The following is a 15827-nucleotide window of genomic DNA, read 5'->3' as shown; positions in this document are numbered from 1 at the left end:
TGCTTGAATGTGTCTCTATCATGAAATTGATCACATTGTAGATAATCTGAAACGATACCCCTTCCCATTTTATAAGTAAGAAAGGATGACCCAGAGGTCACATAGTCTTGAGTGGAATTAGAATTGAGGCAAAGGATTTTTTTAACCTTAATTTATTTTTGCAACTGGTGCATAAAAATCTTAAAATTATACATATTAATAGAGTACCACATGGTAGTTCACTACATGAGTGCATTGTAAAATGAGGACATAGGTTCTTATTGTGGTTCATAGTGAGTGTTTGGGTTTGTATTGCTGTTTGTTTAAACATTTGTTTTGCAATGCAAACTGAATTTAGAAAACAGAGTTTAGTAGTTGAAAACACCTTTGAAAGCAACATCCATACCCCTTTTAATCTAGCGTTGGCAGAAGTCTATGGTAAGTGCTGAGTGATTGTCAAGGGGCAGGTTGAGCTTCTGAGATAGCTGATCTGTGGATGAGTGTCGCCAGCGCTGAAGCAGTTTGATGGGTCTGGGCAGAGCGGCAGATGTAAGTTGGCAGGCAGCCTCAGATGGACCAGGGCATATCTCATCAACACTTTAACTGTGTTACACTCCTTCCTCACTTCGGTATGAAATCTCTAACCCAAAACTTCTCTCTGGTTTTTAAACTATCTGCAATTGTCATTTTCCTGCAGAAAGCAGAAAGGAAATGGGAAGAAAAAAGGCAAAATCTGGAACACTATAATGGGAAAGAGTTTGAGAAGCTGCTGGAAGAAGCTCAGGCCAACATCATGAAGTCAATTCCAAACCTGGAGATGCCGCCAGCTTCCGGCCCAGTGCCAAAGGCTGAAACCACAGTGGACAAGCTGGAGCTGTCAGGTAAGGGCCAGCCCACAGCAGGCCTTGCAGAGATCTGCAAGCTCACTGGCCTCGAATCAGAGTTTGTCACACACATAAGCTCCTGTGAGGCAACAGGACCATGTCTTGCTTTCTGAAGAATCTCAGTGGCTCAGCAGGAAAAGCCACTTGCCACCAAGCCTGACAACCTGAGTTCACCCCCAAAGTTGATGTAGTAGAAGGGGAGAACCAACTCCTGAAGGTCGTCTTCTGACCTCTATGTGTAGGCCAGATAATACTTCCACACCATACAGTCTTTCTACAAAAGAAATTTCCTGAGGTGGTTGAGACACTGGAGGGGTCATTATTCTCCAAAGCTGGCTTTTCTCCTCTGGTCATACCTCATCACATTTCTACCTTGAATGACTGCCTTCCTTGTTGTTAATCTTTCCACAGTCTGTTGGTGTTTCATATAATTCTCATCTTTCCTTATTTATGCACCACAAATATAGCACATATTTTGTAAAGATGTCTCATTTTCATTTTTTACCTTCAGATTAAAATATTCCCAATGGGCAGTGGTAGTGCACGCCTTTAATCCCAGCACTTGGGAGGTTGAGGCAGGTGGGTCTCTGATTTTGAGGATATCCAGGGCTACACAGAGAAACCCTGTCTCAAGAAACCAGAAGTAAATTAAAAAAAAATCCTGCATAAATTCTTCAGTTACCAACATGAATGTTTTTATTCAGTATATTACCATTTCCTACTTAACAAAAAATAAACAACAACAACATTATCAGAAATAGTTCACTAATGCACAGGCCACCCACAATGTGTAGCAGTTACCTGTAGCTGTAAATGTTGGTTTCTATCAGGTGTGTGTGTGTGTGACAAATGTCATTTTTTTTAATGCATTCTTACTAGTGAAACGATAGTCTACATACAACGTCTTATTGTTAAACTACACAGGTAATGAGTAAATAGGAATAGCTTAATGGAAAATTTGAACACCACAGCCTAGGTCATTGTTAAATACAAATTATTCAGTAGATATTTCTTTAAATATCAGAGAAAGATTTGTTCAAGAGTCTTACAGTAAATGAGAGAGAAGTATCAGGGCTGGAGAGATCCTCACTAAGCTGACAGCAGGATTGTCTGCTAAAACTAGGCTCAGTAGCCAGGTCAGGGTGTAGCCAACGAGACTGAAGGACTTGATGAAGCTCACAGAGCACTGAGAAGACAGGCCTCTACTGTCAGCCTTGGCAATCCCTGGGTGGATGCTCAAAGTCAAGGCAACCCTCCCAGTTGGGTAGGGTCCACCTACCACCTACATCATGGGCAGCCTTGAAGGGAGCCTTTGGGAAAAACCACTTGCTTTTCGTCCCAGTGACTTACCTAGGTCTTCATTACAACTCAAAGTAGAAACTGAAGAACCTCCTCAAAACAAGTCTCAGTTTCCCATAAAAGTAAAATATAACCCTAGGAGTCCAGGCAAAGTCCAGAGAGAGAATGAAAGAAAACTCCAGAAACCAGTTGTGGGCTTTGGTTTGGCGAGCCTGTGGGTCTCAGGTTGAGGAGGGGCAGAAACCAGGCTGTTGGGTTAAACTTTGAGTGAGAAATGGCTTTACCGAATATGAGGTAGGGCCAAGAAATACCCATGTCCCCTAACATTGCTGTTAACTCTAATTTATAATAGTGTCCTCCATATTGCCAGCAAGACACCTTTCCTAACCCTTCACCATGTCTCTTCTCCCCAGAGTCCCATTTCTTCCTTGCTTTATTCTCTGTCCTCATTTCCTGTCTACATCTCCCCTCTTTAGCTAGAGTCTATCCCCATAGCTATGTAAATTCTTATAGATAATACTGTTTCAGGCTGCAATTGGAGACTTTGGAAGCCTGGCAAAGCATTTGGAACTTAACTTCAGTTTCCCAATTTTTTTTTTCACTTTTCTAGTGCCCCTCAGTTTTTGTACATACCAAGAAATTCATTTAATAATAAATCTAATAGTCTGCATTGCATTCACAATATGCCAATGTTTGTATATATGTCTTTTAGTCCCCAGAACATCCCAATGGAAAGTCTGTTGTTCTAATATGTTGTATGTAGTATGTAAGAGATGAGAGAACTGAGTTAGCAAGAAGGGAGGTCACATATGCAGGGGCTTTCTGTGAGTTAAGTTCAGTTTGCTGTCAAGGCTGTCCCCTTATCACTGGTCCGTAGAGAGAATAGAGTTTGTAAGTCTAATTGCAATACGTTTGTACACACCAGATGTATCTTGAAAAGAGATTATCTTAGAAATGCCATACTCTTTTCCAGAAGATTCTCCAAATTCTGAGCAGGAATTGGACAAGCTAGGGGGAAAGTCACCTCCTCCTCCGCCCCCACCCCCTCGGCGAAGCTACCTGCCTGGGTCAGGACTTACCACCACGAGGTCTGGAGATGTCATCTACACAGGCAGAAAGGAGAGCATGTCTAAGGTCTGGCGGGTTGTATCCTGGCAAATGGTTTCTGGGTGCCAACAGTTCTGTCTTAAACATTAAAAAATATTAAAAAACAAACAAACAAAAAAACCCAAAGCAAACAAACAAAAAGAATAGCGATTAAATTCACCTAGGTCCCCACAAAGTGCCTCAGATGGAGAATGTCGGCCAGTGCCATTGGACTAGCCCGGGCTAGCCTTATTTGACTTTTAATGGGATATTATGAAATGCAGATCACCAGCTATCTTCCCTGAAAAGGGAGAGGGTAGAAAGAAAGACAGTTTTACCAAGGTAATAGATCAGCAGACATAGCTGTGGGTGTTTGTATAAAAAGCTGTTAAGTGAGCTTAGCTTACACTTGGAAATCCTTGTCCCTTGTGTTAAATGAAAAAGTACAATTTCCAATTGGAAATGCACTGTGGGGAGGGCCTTTTGTAAATGTGGAGGGATTTACAATTTTATAATTCTTCAAACCATTCACCAATGTGACAATTTATGTAAGCAAACCCAAACCAAATTCAAGAAAATAAAACAGCTTTTTGGCCAGAAGAGCCAGAGCCAAAGAGGTAATGAGAATCTATGTAGTCTGACCTAAGGGTCTTACACCAGTATCTATGGTCTGAATCCCTTATAGGTGAGCAGTGAAGACCCTGGGCCAACCCCACAGACAAGAGCTACAAAATGTCCCACAGAGGAGCCTGCCTCAGCCTGGGCCCCATCCCCACCACCAGTCCCTACTTCTTCCTCCAAGGATGAGGAGGAAGAAGAAGAAGGAGACAAAATCATGGCAGAACTCCAGGTATGTAGCTGAGGTGACCCCTGGCCAATGGCTTTTTGCCTTCTCATCTCCGTTTCTCAGTTTCTCAGGCCATGGAGCCTACAGTTTTGTTAACTGAACAATGCTAGTCAAGGGCACTAAAGCTAGTGTACGTTAGTTGTGTCCTTTAATCCTGGCCTGTTTTTCCAAGATGTGAGCCAACCATCTCTCTGGGCACCTGGAAGATGTGTGGATAGAGACCATTTTTAAAACAGTTCTGTAAAGGTTACATAGAAAAATCAGTTGTAGACCTCCCTAGATCTAGGTGATAGGAATAATCTATTCTTTTCCATTTTCCTTGGCCTATTAGAGAGTATTTTATTGGGTTCTTTTTAAAAAAAAAATATTTAATGACATAGCTCTCTGTTAGGACTGAGAATGGATGGTAGGATGTAACCAAGGCCATCCCATGTTCCTGTCATGAATGTGACTCTTCCCTGCAAGCATGTCCTGAGAACTCACCTCATTAGATAACATACATAATTCCTAGACCAAACTCAGGATCTTTTTGATTCCCCCTTTTTATGGGATATTTTTCCTTCTCAGAGACTGTACCCTTTGTGGGACTCCAAAACATGCTATCTATTTACCATTGTCTATGTGGTTTGGTGCAGCCCGGTGAATCTAATTTCTTTGTGTGGAATGGAGAAACCGTTAAGCCATGCCTATTTTGTGATGCTGAGTCTATTCTGGTTTTCATGGTCTCCATGGTGATAGCTGCCAAAATGAACTCCTTGTATATCATAAGGAAAATGGACTGCTGAGTGTTGCATTGGTCGGTGAACCCTTTGAATACTCGCACAAGTTCACAGAGTGTCCTGGGTCAAGCCCTCCACCAAGTAGACTCCATGTGTTCTTAGAATGGTCAGGAGCTTACTGATAGGAAACAGATTTATAATTTGTGACCATTAAGTTTTTGAATGTTCCAATCTCAGTCCTCCAAAAGGAACCATATACTTGTCATAGCCACCATTTGAGATGACCTCTCCCACATTTAGAGTCCTTTGTCTGCAGTGTCTTCTGTGATAATCCCTTTTCAGGGAGTGGGGAGTCTGGTATCTGGCTTCTTGTCCTGTAAGTGGCTATTTATAATAGAGACTGAAATTCTCTAGCTCTGTAGGTCCAGCTAGTTTGCCTATGTGTGCTCTTGAGTCAGACCCCAAGCACAACAAGGAGACTCTTCAGTTCCCTCTAAGGGTAGTTTCCATTAAATAGTGTCCTGTGTTCAGGTGACCAGGCATCTGAAAAAACAGCTCAGAGGACATAGCAGGTGGTTTCAGTAGGCAGGCCTGTAAATAAGTCAAGCCAGGATTCACTTTCTAAGGAATAGAGAACATGGAGGGCAGAGATGGCCAAAACAGAGAGACAAGTGTTGAAGGCAGAAGAGAGTCCCTGTTGCCAGCTATGTCCAGATGTGAGGACAGATGCTAGAATGTTCACTTGGCAAAGTTACAAATTCTTCTTTCTGCCTACTGAGGTGTTTCCAGATGTCAACATTTGATACAGACAATTACGCAATTGTTTAAGATTATTCATTTCAGTAAGTTCTTTTTAATGCTAACTGCACATTAGAATTACTGGAGCATTTGTGTGGAAAATGCCCCACATCACAGAGATTCTCATTTACTAGTCCTCTTGAGTGAGGCCTATAGCACTGGTGGTGGGTTATTGCATAGCCATGAGGACTGCTGATGCTAAGCAGCTTTGGACACAGTTATCAGTGGTCCTCCACAATGTCAGTGTCAATAGACTCTCCTGTTGTCCCCAACCCTGCCATCTGATAAACAGAAGCAGCACTTCTGCTCTTTATCTACGAACTAGTCTCCCTGGCCCTTCTCATATGAGCCAGCTGCTAACCCCACTGTTATGTCTGGAGTTCGGCAGCTCCTTGGCCATCCATGCCCACATGGTGCTAAAAAGCATGCATTGCTTGGAAAGAAGCAGCCAAGCAGCATGGGGGCTGTGACTGTTTCAGAGAATGAACAGGTGTGCACTATTTCTTTTTAAGTTTAAAACGTCTTGTGAGTTTTCTTCCTATAATCTCAATAAAGCTGATAAGAAATGAAGAACATAAAGATGTTTTTTCATCTTGATTTGTTTATATATTTGCCAACATGAAAAGGTCAAGAAGAAAAGCAACACTAAGTCAAATCAAGTTAACTTGAAAGCTACTGAGCCCATGCTTTCATACCTGCCAAGCATGTACCTGTGACCAAGCCACACCTCAGTCCAAGGGTATTAATAGTTTTCAGGGCTCTGTTCATTTCATGTTTATAAGGGGCCAGCTTGAGGCCCTGTGAGATACAGGATTTCAGAATGTTGCCTCCTAGCAGGAGCCTGCATGCAGGATGAGGGCTAGGGACCCCATGTCTTTGGACTCCTGCCTCTTTTCTGCTCCATCCATTTGGACCCCTGTTAACCTCAGTATTTTAATTCCTTAGGCATTCCAGAAGTGTTCCTTTACGGATGTAAATCCAAACAGTCATGCTGAGCAGTCCCGAGCTGACCTTAAAGACACTAGGCCAGGCGCCACAGTCCCACCCAAGGAGAAGAAGGTAACATGTGGTAGCTATACGTTTACCACACAGTCAGACGGCCCTGCCCTGCTCCGCTACTAACACAGCACTCCTGCACTTGACATCTTGCACTTGGCCTTCCTGTTTTGCTCTCTCCCTTTTCTTTTTAAACTAATAGAGATACAGGTTTAGAGTGAGATTAGAAAAATCTGGCTCAGGGTTCCAAACTGAGCATTGTTCGCTGTGAGTACCACACAATAGCATCTGCAAAAGCAAGACAATAGCTTCCCAAAATATAGAATGTTTACTGTCCAAGAGTTTTAGATCAACTCATTGGAAACAACAACCACAAAAAAAAAACCAAACAAACAAATAATAAGTAAGTAGATGGAAGTTTTTCTCATTTTCAACATATCTCATGGAAGTTTAGAATTACAGAAACATACCTGTATACACATTGAAGTATGCCCAAACGGGATCTTTGCAAACTACTGCCAATTTTTGAGGTATATTTTTTTTAAACGAGTAAGTATAGCTTTAATGCTAAAATAATATACTTGTAACTTCAAAGAGGAGTCAAGACTGTTTAGCAAAGCATCCATCCATGCTGAGGAGAAAGCTGTCGTCACCAGTGTCAGATCTACAGTGTGACTCTGAATCGGAAGCATTTGGGATTTGGGGATTCAGAGCCATCTAACCTTAATTAAGGACCAAAAGTTTAACTAACTCAAGTCCTAACATTTCCCAACAGAAAACTTACATTTCAGAACTGAGGGATGCTACTTTATTTTTTTTGTTTCCATTTTTAAAAGTTTTTTTTTTAATTTCATTAATTTGTTTTAAATAAAGAGAAAGAATAGTAACAAAAAAGCTGCAAGGTGGCATACTATCTACTGCACCTGAATCCCTTGGCTTTTATATAAGCAAACTCAGTGAGGTAGATCTATCAGACCACAAAGGGCAAATCTAACAACCTTCAAGTGACCTACTCAGCTCTGGCACACTGCCATCACTGAGCCCTAGTGTGAAGTGATCTGCCCGCAGTGGACAGATGAGACTGTCAGCAGACAGAGGGTGTCTTTACACACCAGAAGGTTATGAGACAATGACAGACAAAGCTGTCTCACACAGAAAACTATACCCATAAAGTCACTCCAAAAATAGGTTGCCTGTTCACTGTGTGAAATTTCCCTATATGACTTTATTACTACTAATTTGTAGAAGGCCGCTGGCAGGGCCTAGGATGTCGTATTTGGACCAATGAGACTGTTCTAGAACACTAAGTGGAAAAGCTCATACCTCCCAAAGGTCCCCTCTGAAGACCACGGTCACATTGCAGACTTTTTCTAGTTGGTTCTAATGTTGCATGGGGTTCTTGTCTCACAGTTTGGAGTCTATACCTGTTGCACTGATTGGAAGCAAGTTGCCATGGGAATGCCAGTGGGTCATTGTTGAGTACCCAGCACTGGGTTTGTTTGCAGGTTAGGTATTCATTTTGGATCATTACGCTGAGTAGATAAATCACTTCGAAATACACAGAACTGTCAAATTTACCCTGAGTTTTGTCATTACTAACCTCTTTGTGGCCTACTCATCTACCTTCCATAACTTAAATATTTTCTCCATTGTTTTTCCTCCTATCCTCATGAAACTCCAGCCTGGTACTTCACATTTACAGTTTCCTCATGACCGGGTCTCTATTCTCTTTATTATTCATGCAAATGGAGCATGCTTCCCCAGCCATTTATATCATTTAATCATGGGGCTCATAAGCATATATTAAAGATGATGGTTGGTTGCCTTTCATGAAAAAATGTGACCATTCATGGCTAAGAAATCACTGTCAATTTCCCTGAAGTTCATACACTTGCTTTGATGCATTTATTCCCTTTTTTCCCTAGCCCATTGATAAAATACAATTGTCCATGTGGCATTCAAACTAGTCTTCAACTCAGTTACTTTCTGCTGGAGTAGTCCCACTACTAAATTGTATTCAAATACCCATATTACAGAATGAGACTGGAAACATTTAACAGTGGACATGGTGTGGCCCTTACCAACCAGTATGGGATGCCAGTCCTACCCATTCCCCCTCCCCTACCCCTAGTTAATGAGCCTGGCAGGGGACTTGAGTTTATACATATCCAATCCTTTCTTTAATTCAGAGAGTAAACTTTTACCTGGGTCCTAGTGAAATATACGAACTTCATGTTTGGAACTGAAATGTTGGGCTGGATCCTCACTTGATATTCTTCTTAAAATCTTTCTTGTGCTACATTAGTTGCTCTATAATCTGAATTTAAAATCCCACAGAAAAACTTACATTCTATTGCAGCAGCCGTGCTGTCCCTGTCTGGGGAAACCCCATGGGGAACAGACAAGTTAACAGGCGGTGACTGGCGGCGAGTGCACTACGTTCTTTGTCATTAATGGTGTTCCATGTGGTTAATGCTGACCTGTTGTCTGTGTTATTCCTTGACTGTGTGTGACTATTCCTTTCACTCTAAATTGGGGCAGTAGTGTTAACTTTGGCACAGCCTGGGTTACTGTGCTTTGTGATATTGTCATTGCTTTAACCAAACAGCCATTGTTGGGATTGTATTTCACCTTGTAACTGACATCACTTCCTCTTGGTGTTCTACAGCTAGAAGGGCCAGCAGCAATACCCTGAGAGGAGAAGGTATCCTAATATTAGGGATAGGCAGGGCCCAGGGCTACTCATCCAGCCAGGCTAGAACATAGTGCCCTTAGATGAAATGCTCTGATTACCTGGATCCTCACTGCTCTTGGGGCCTTCAATCCTGAATCTTAGTGAGACCCTCCCCCCCACGACCATCTTTACATCTTAAAATATAGAGAATAAAAGTTACATCATAAAATGCTGAAAATAAAAACCAACTATGACATCACAGCCACCATCTCGGCCTCAGATGCCTGCTTTTTATTTATTTACTTTTTTAGATTACAGTCATGTACCATGTAACATAATATTTTGGTGAGCAATGGACCATGTCTACAATAGTAATCCAGTGAGGTCCTAACTGATGTCAATCATCCCCATCACACAGTTGTGCTGGGGTGGTTTGTGCAGGACTAAACACGTCTACTTGATGCTGATGTATGAAAGAGACAGTTGCCTCTCCTGCCTGATGGGATAAGGATAATAAAAGCTGTCACTGGTTCATGTAATTTTCTATACTTTTCATCAGTGTCTTACAGTATACTTCTAGTTATGTCAAAACCAAAAGTCACTATAACACAGTGACTACCCAGGCAGCAACTTTGTGTGCTAGTTTGTTGGATCTATCCAGAGCATCCTGAGGTCACACACAATGGTAGCCTAGCCATCTGCTGAGTGAGAGCACACAGTAAGATGTTTGCACAACAGAATCCCTCCATGACTCATCTGTCAGGACATGTCCCTGTTGTTGAGGACGACATGGCTACAAACTGTGGAGTATTAGCACTACAAATTTAGATGTAGTCATCGTGGCTGTTATTCACTTGAAGGTTATTTGAACACACTGATGACCTGCAAAGACATTTTCAATCTGTCACTGGACCACGGAAGAAAAATGTTTTTTTGTCCCAGTGTGTGGCAACCAACCCAAAGAGAACTCCTTATGGGCTGATTTCCATAAACGCGTTAGAAGGGACATTTTCAAACTCTGCTCTTGTTCCTTGGTTTATAAGCAAAACAAAGCCAAAACCTGAGGTATGGAGATGTAAAATAAAGGATGTGTCCAAAGCCGCATCATTAAGAAGCAGATGTGTGCCAGAATCCTAATCTCTGCTTGCCCTGCCCCCAGTGTGCTTCCTACAGTGCTGGTTTTAGATGCCACTAAGACCATAGACAGTCAAGCATTGAAAAGAGAGTTGTTAATGGCCTACTCATTCTCTTACCTGCTCCCCCACAAAATCAGAAATACTTGAAATATTCCACTAATGGAGACTTTCGTCTTGTGCAAACACAGGGCAGTTTTGGAGGCTGGAGAACAAAGCAGTCCCAGGTAAACAGAGCTGTAGAGTTCGGGTTGGTGTGTAACACATATGCTTGGGCCACATGCATGTTTGGAAGTGTAATTAAACGATAGTTATAGTCCACTTGGGGGAGCATGTGGTTTTGTGGAGTAACATGTCCTACACTATTCTACCAGAATTTGGAATTTTTCCATGAAGATGTACGAAAATCTGATGTTGAATGTGAAAATGGCCCCCAAGTGGAATCTCAAAAGGTGAGTTTGCCACATCTGGGGTCCAACCAATGCCATGCAGTTTAGTTATCTCCCCCTTGCAGATCCTTTTCTGATTAATGTGTGTGGTTTCCTTTTTCCGCTTTGCCTCTCAGGTTACTACAGGGGCTCTGAGACCTAGTGGCCCTCCCATGTGGGAAAGAGCAATGGTGACTAGTATGCCCGACACAGCAAGAACACCAGAATGTAGAGCTGACAACTTCATGGAGGAAAATTCCACACCCAATAAGAATATATTTAGAGACAGTAGAAATTATTCCCAGAAAAATGTGCCTAAGGTCAATTTTAATTTCTCTGGCATGAATTCATTAGAAGGTGACATCAACAAAGGGGCTAAGGTCTTGGGACTACAATGCCCTATTCCTGACAGCGAGAATCAGAAGTTGAACTCTGGAAAGACAAGAGAGACAGGCCAACAAGGACAAGAAAACACAGATAAGAGCCACATTCCTCCCCCAACTAGATCAGCAGAATTAAGTGTTCATGATGCCAAAACACAAGATCATGATGCTCTCATGACAGATCTCGGCCAAGTTGTCCTAAGATCCAAGGTGGGTAGACACACTAATATGAACACTAACGGGAACGGAGAATCAACTCCAAGTTCTCCCAGTGAGGAACACACAGCCACCGATAACATCGCCTTCATGATCACCAAAACGGCTGTCCAGGTGCTGTCCAGCGGGGAGGTCCATGACATTGTGAGTCAAAAGGGAGAAGACGTACAGACAGTCAATATTGATGCAAGGAAAGAGACAACCTCTCAGCAAGAAGGGAGTGATGGTGACGAGCCAGTTGTGTGCCTAGACAAGAAGCCAGTTATCATCATTTTTGACGAACCCATGGACATCCGATCTGCGTATAAGAGACTTTCAACCATCTTTGAGGAATGTGATGAGGAGTTAGAGAGAATGATGACAGAGGAAAAGATAGAGGAGGAGGAAGAGGATGAAAATGGGGACGCTGGAGTCCAGACCTCTTCCCAAATGTCTCTTAAGCAGGTTGACTCAGGAAGTGGTAGGAGGGGACAAAAGGCAGAGACACAGTCACAGCCCCAATCCCTGTCCGCAGAGATGCAGACTCTGGGAGGGCAGGAAGTTCATAAAGCCGAGCAGAGAAAGCTTAGCTCAGGAGAGTCTCCAAACTGGGGAAACAAGTGTGACATGGCTGATGAGTTCGAGAGCCCCAAGAAAAAGTTTAAGTTCAAATTCCCTAAAAAGCAGCTTGCTGCTCTTACACAGGCAATCCGCACAGGAACCAAGACGGGAAAGAAAACACTGCAGGTGGTGGTCTATGAGGAAGAGGAAGAGGATGGCACTTTAAAACAGCACAAAGAGGCCAAGAGGTTTGAAATCACCAGGTCACAGCCTGAAGATGCCCTGAAAACCATGGCTAGGAGGCAAGAGCAGCGCAGTCTTGAAGTCACAGCTCCAGCTTCAAGGACCGATGAAATTAGGAAAAATACTTACAGAACGCTGGACAGCCTGGAGCAGACCATAAAGCAACTTGAAAATACAATCAGTGAAATGAGCCCCAGAGCCCTAGTTGATACCCCGTGTTCTTCCAACAGAGATTGTGGTGCAAGCTCGCCCCACATAGCCCAAGAGGTCTCTCCCCGGTCCTTGATAGTTCTGGATGAAGTGTCCCCTGCCCCAGAGCCCCCCACGTCCATATCTTCAGCTTCACGTAAGGTATCTTGGTCTGTGGAAAATGAAAAAACCCAGCTGCTTCTTAAGCCTGTCATAATCACAGTAGCAAAAGGTGTCTTGTGGTTTAATCGCTTCCTTTCAGGTGGCTCGCGTTATTTTTGTCTATTCGTCATGTACCCGTCTCTCCTCCCTTCTCCGTCGCCTTCCAAAAACAACTGGCAACTAGGTGTCTAACAGCTAATCAATTCTGTTTGTGCCTCTGTTGCTGATTGGTGTTGGGTCCATATCAGGAAGCTGGGTCAGCCGTGTGCTGTTGGTACTCACATTAAAATCCAATCGATCGGTAGTGAGCTATTGATTCTGTTTGATTCTTCTGATTAACCCAGTCGGTGTCTCCTGGGTCTGTCCTGCATGTAGGGCGCTAGCTTCTCATTTGGCTTTCTCTGCACACAGTGGGGCAGTGTCAGTAACTATCCACTCACCTTCTTCTCTTGGTCTCTCCTCTCTCGCTGGTCCTTCCACAGGGTTCCAGTACCACACCACAGACAAGCCGGATGCCAGTCCCCATGAGTTCTAAGAACAGACCCGGAAGCCTGGATAAGCCAAGCAAACAATCCAAACTGCAGGATCCCCGCCAATACCGTCAGGTAGTTTTACCTTAAACCAAATTTTGGATGGACACATTGCAATTAAGAAGCCAGTTGCTGACTTAGTTTATACCAAATACTGTGTTTTCTTTGTGCGATATCATTTACGTAGACATCCTGGATCTGGGGGCATGAAGAAAGTCTAAAAAGAACCTGTGTTAAACTTTTCACCACTCTCTTGCATGCTTACAATAAAACATCTTTTCCTTTGTGACTTCAGACCTTAACTGTTAACACATGGTGCCAGGCCAGTGGCGGTTTCTTTGCTGAATGTAGTTCTTCATCAAAACCTCTTGGGAAACAGAGACAAACCAACCTGTCGTTGAACTGCTCTTAAGTCACCACTACTAACATCTGTGTTGACTGCATTGCTTTAAAGTCACACTAACTGTCCCACATTCACACTCCCCCACCCCAGCAACAATCCCCATGCATGGCTGACTGGCACCGTGGATGCCTGTGGAATGTGTGATGTGTGGTCGTCCTCTCTGTCACCTCCGTACCTCCTTTGCTATGTGCATGGGTGGTTTGAGCCGGGTCCAGATAAGCACAAAACTTAGCTCAGGCCGCGGACTGTATGTTGTTTTTCTTTTTCTGAATGATTCTCAAAAGGGCTGTGTTGCCAGGCCCTGTGTGTTGATCGTGTTACCAGCTTTCTGACAGAGTGTCTCCCGCCATCTTTGTTTGCAGGCTAATGGAAGTGCTAAGAAAGCTGGTGGGGATTGTAAGCCTACTTCCCCCTCCTTACCTGCTTCTAAGATTCCAGCCCTTTCTCCCAGCTCTGGCAAAAGCAGTTCTCTACCCTCTGCTAGTGGTGACAGCTCTAACCTCCCCAATGCATCTGCTACTAAACCACCGATTGCTTCTACCCCTCTCAGCCCCCAAGCAGGACGGTCCACTCACTCCACTTCCCTCATCCCCTCTGTCTCTAATGGCTCCTTAAAGTTTCAGAGCCCGCCTCATGCAGGTAAAGGCCATCACCTTTCGTTTGCACTGCAGACTCAAAATGGCCGAGCTGCCCCTACTTCCTCCTCCTCCTCATCCCCTCCCTCTCCTGCCTCCCCCACCTCCCTGAATCAAGGTGCCAGGGGCGTCAGGACCATCCACACTCCTAGCCTCGCCAGCTACAAAGCACAGAATGGAAGTTCAAGCAAAGTCACCCCATCCACAGCAAAGGAAACTTCTTAAAGGCCAGATCCTATTAGGCACAAGGTGGAATCACATTCTTGTTTTTAATTTTCAGCATCTGGAACAACTGTTTTCACAAGAGAATGTACCATAGTGCTGTACTGTTCAAGGCTTCATGCAAAGTATGTGCTAAATACCGAGTTGATAGATTGCAGTCAAGCTTGTTTTTTTCTGCTCTGTTGCTGTTGTAATTACATAGTGTTTACTGTCTAGATTCAATACCTATTAAATGAAGAAAGCATGTGTTATAAAAAAGAGAGAGAGTATGGTGAGAGTGGGGAGACGTGTGAGATGAGCTGTACTACGCATGTAAAACATGTATGATTCCAGAATTTTAGTATGTTTTGTATAAAAATATTTTTCATTACGGAGACTAGAGGTGAACAGAGAGATACACGAGTGTGACTATATAAATTGTAAAGCATATATTATGATATTTTCTTTTATTTTAGTGTTATTTAGCTTTATTACAGATTTCTATTTTTGTCAAAAACGTCATGGTTCCTTTCCAGATCTTTTTTGCCAAAACATTTTGATACTACAGCATTGTACATTTGAAAGTAGCATGCTAGACTCTAAGCCAATGAGCTTCTACACAGCCCGTAGGAAGAAATTCAGCAAAACTCTTGCTCTGCCACCAAAAGTATGGATGATAATTTGCTAGCCCAAGCAGGTTTGTTTTCTTTTTCTTAGCTTTCATTTTGTTTTCTTCTTCCTTTTTTTTTCTTAAAAGAAAAACCATATTAGTATTCTATAGCAGTTTTCTTTGAAGAATGTAAACCCCTTTTTATGTTTTCTTAGACCTGGTAACCCACACGATTACATTGTGGATTTTAAAATGTACACTTCTGTACGGTTCTGTACACTGAGGAACTTTTGTAAATATATAAATATAAATAGACATCAAAATACTGTATGTGACCGCACACAGAGTAGTTTTCCCACACCAAAGTTACTTTTTATGCATGCTCTAAGCGTCTATTGGGATGGGCACAAATGGGATTATCCATACATTTTTAAGAAGCTACAAGTTTGCACAGCTAGAGTGGTTTTGTAAATAACTGTATTTGTATAACACAGCCATGTAACATACAGGACTGTAAGCGGAGACTTGGCAAAACTAAATAAAGGGCTGCATGCTTATTATTTTTTGTACCTTGTCATTGTAACTAACTACTTCCTAGTCAGAGAGCATGTAAGTATTGCCCAGGGTCTCAGCTCTGAGGGCATTCTGAGTAACATGTAGCCATGTCCACTTATACGGCGGTGCGTCTCCGAAAGCTTGAAGTAGCAAAGGATGAGTTCCTAATAAACTAATTGACAGTGTGGTTGTCTGAACTTAATTTCCCGCCTGACTCCTCACTAGGGCTTCTTGGGGTTTGGCTAACAGAAAATAAACCTGTGTACAAGTTTGCATACTCATTCATCAAAGGGGCATTTGCTACTTTCTTGATTTTT

The 15827-nt window shown here is 42.8% G+C and overlaps 1 protein-coding gene across 5 annotated transcripts in view; it reads left to right on the top strand.

The window, feature by feature from the left end:
• Positions 1-15515, top strand: part of Kiaa1217 (KIAA1217 ortholog) — a 65781-nt gene extending 50266 nt beyond the window's left edge. For 2 of the 5 annotated variants that reach the window (XM_035442800.1, XM_035442797.1), the window contains 8 exons: positions 677-860; positions 3136-3296; positions 3934-4098; positions 6558-6671; positions 10790-10867; positions 10981-12576; positions 13059-13181; positions 13872-15515. In XM_035442800.1, the coding sequence (XP_035298691.1) occupies positions 677-860; positions 3136-3296; positions 3934-4098; positions 6558-6671; positions 10790-10867; positions 10981-12576; positions 13059-13181; positions 13872-14369 (2919 nt within the window). In that variant the 3' untranslated portion in view covers positions 14370-15515. The remainder of the gene's footprint in view (positions 1-676; positions 861-3135; positions 3297-3933; positions 4099-6557; positions 6672-10789; positions 10868-10980; positions 12577-13058; positions 13182-13871) is intronic. The other 3 variants (XM_035442798.1, XM_035442796.1, XM_035442799.1) reach the window with 3 other exon arrangements.
• The last annotated feature ends 312 nt before the right edge of the window (positions 15516-15827 follow it).

The sequence above is a fragment of the Cricetulus griseus genome, chromosome 3, assembly GCF_003668045.3.
Source record: "Cricetulus griseus strain 17A/GY chromosome 3, alternate assembly CriGri-PICRH-1.0, whole genome shotgun sequence".
Classification (NCBI taxonomy): Eukaryota; Metazoa; Chordata; class Mammalia; order Rodentia; family Cricetidae; genus Cricetulus; species Cricetulus griseus.
This window is presented reverse-complemented; position numbering and strand designations above follow the sequence as displayed.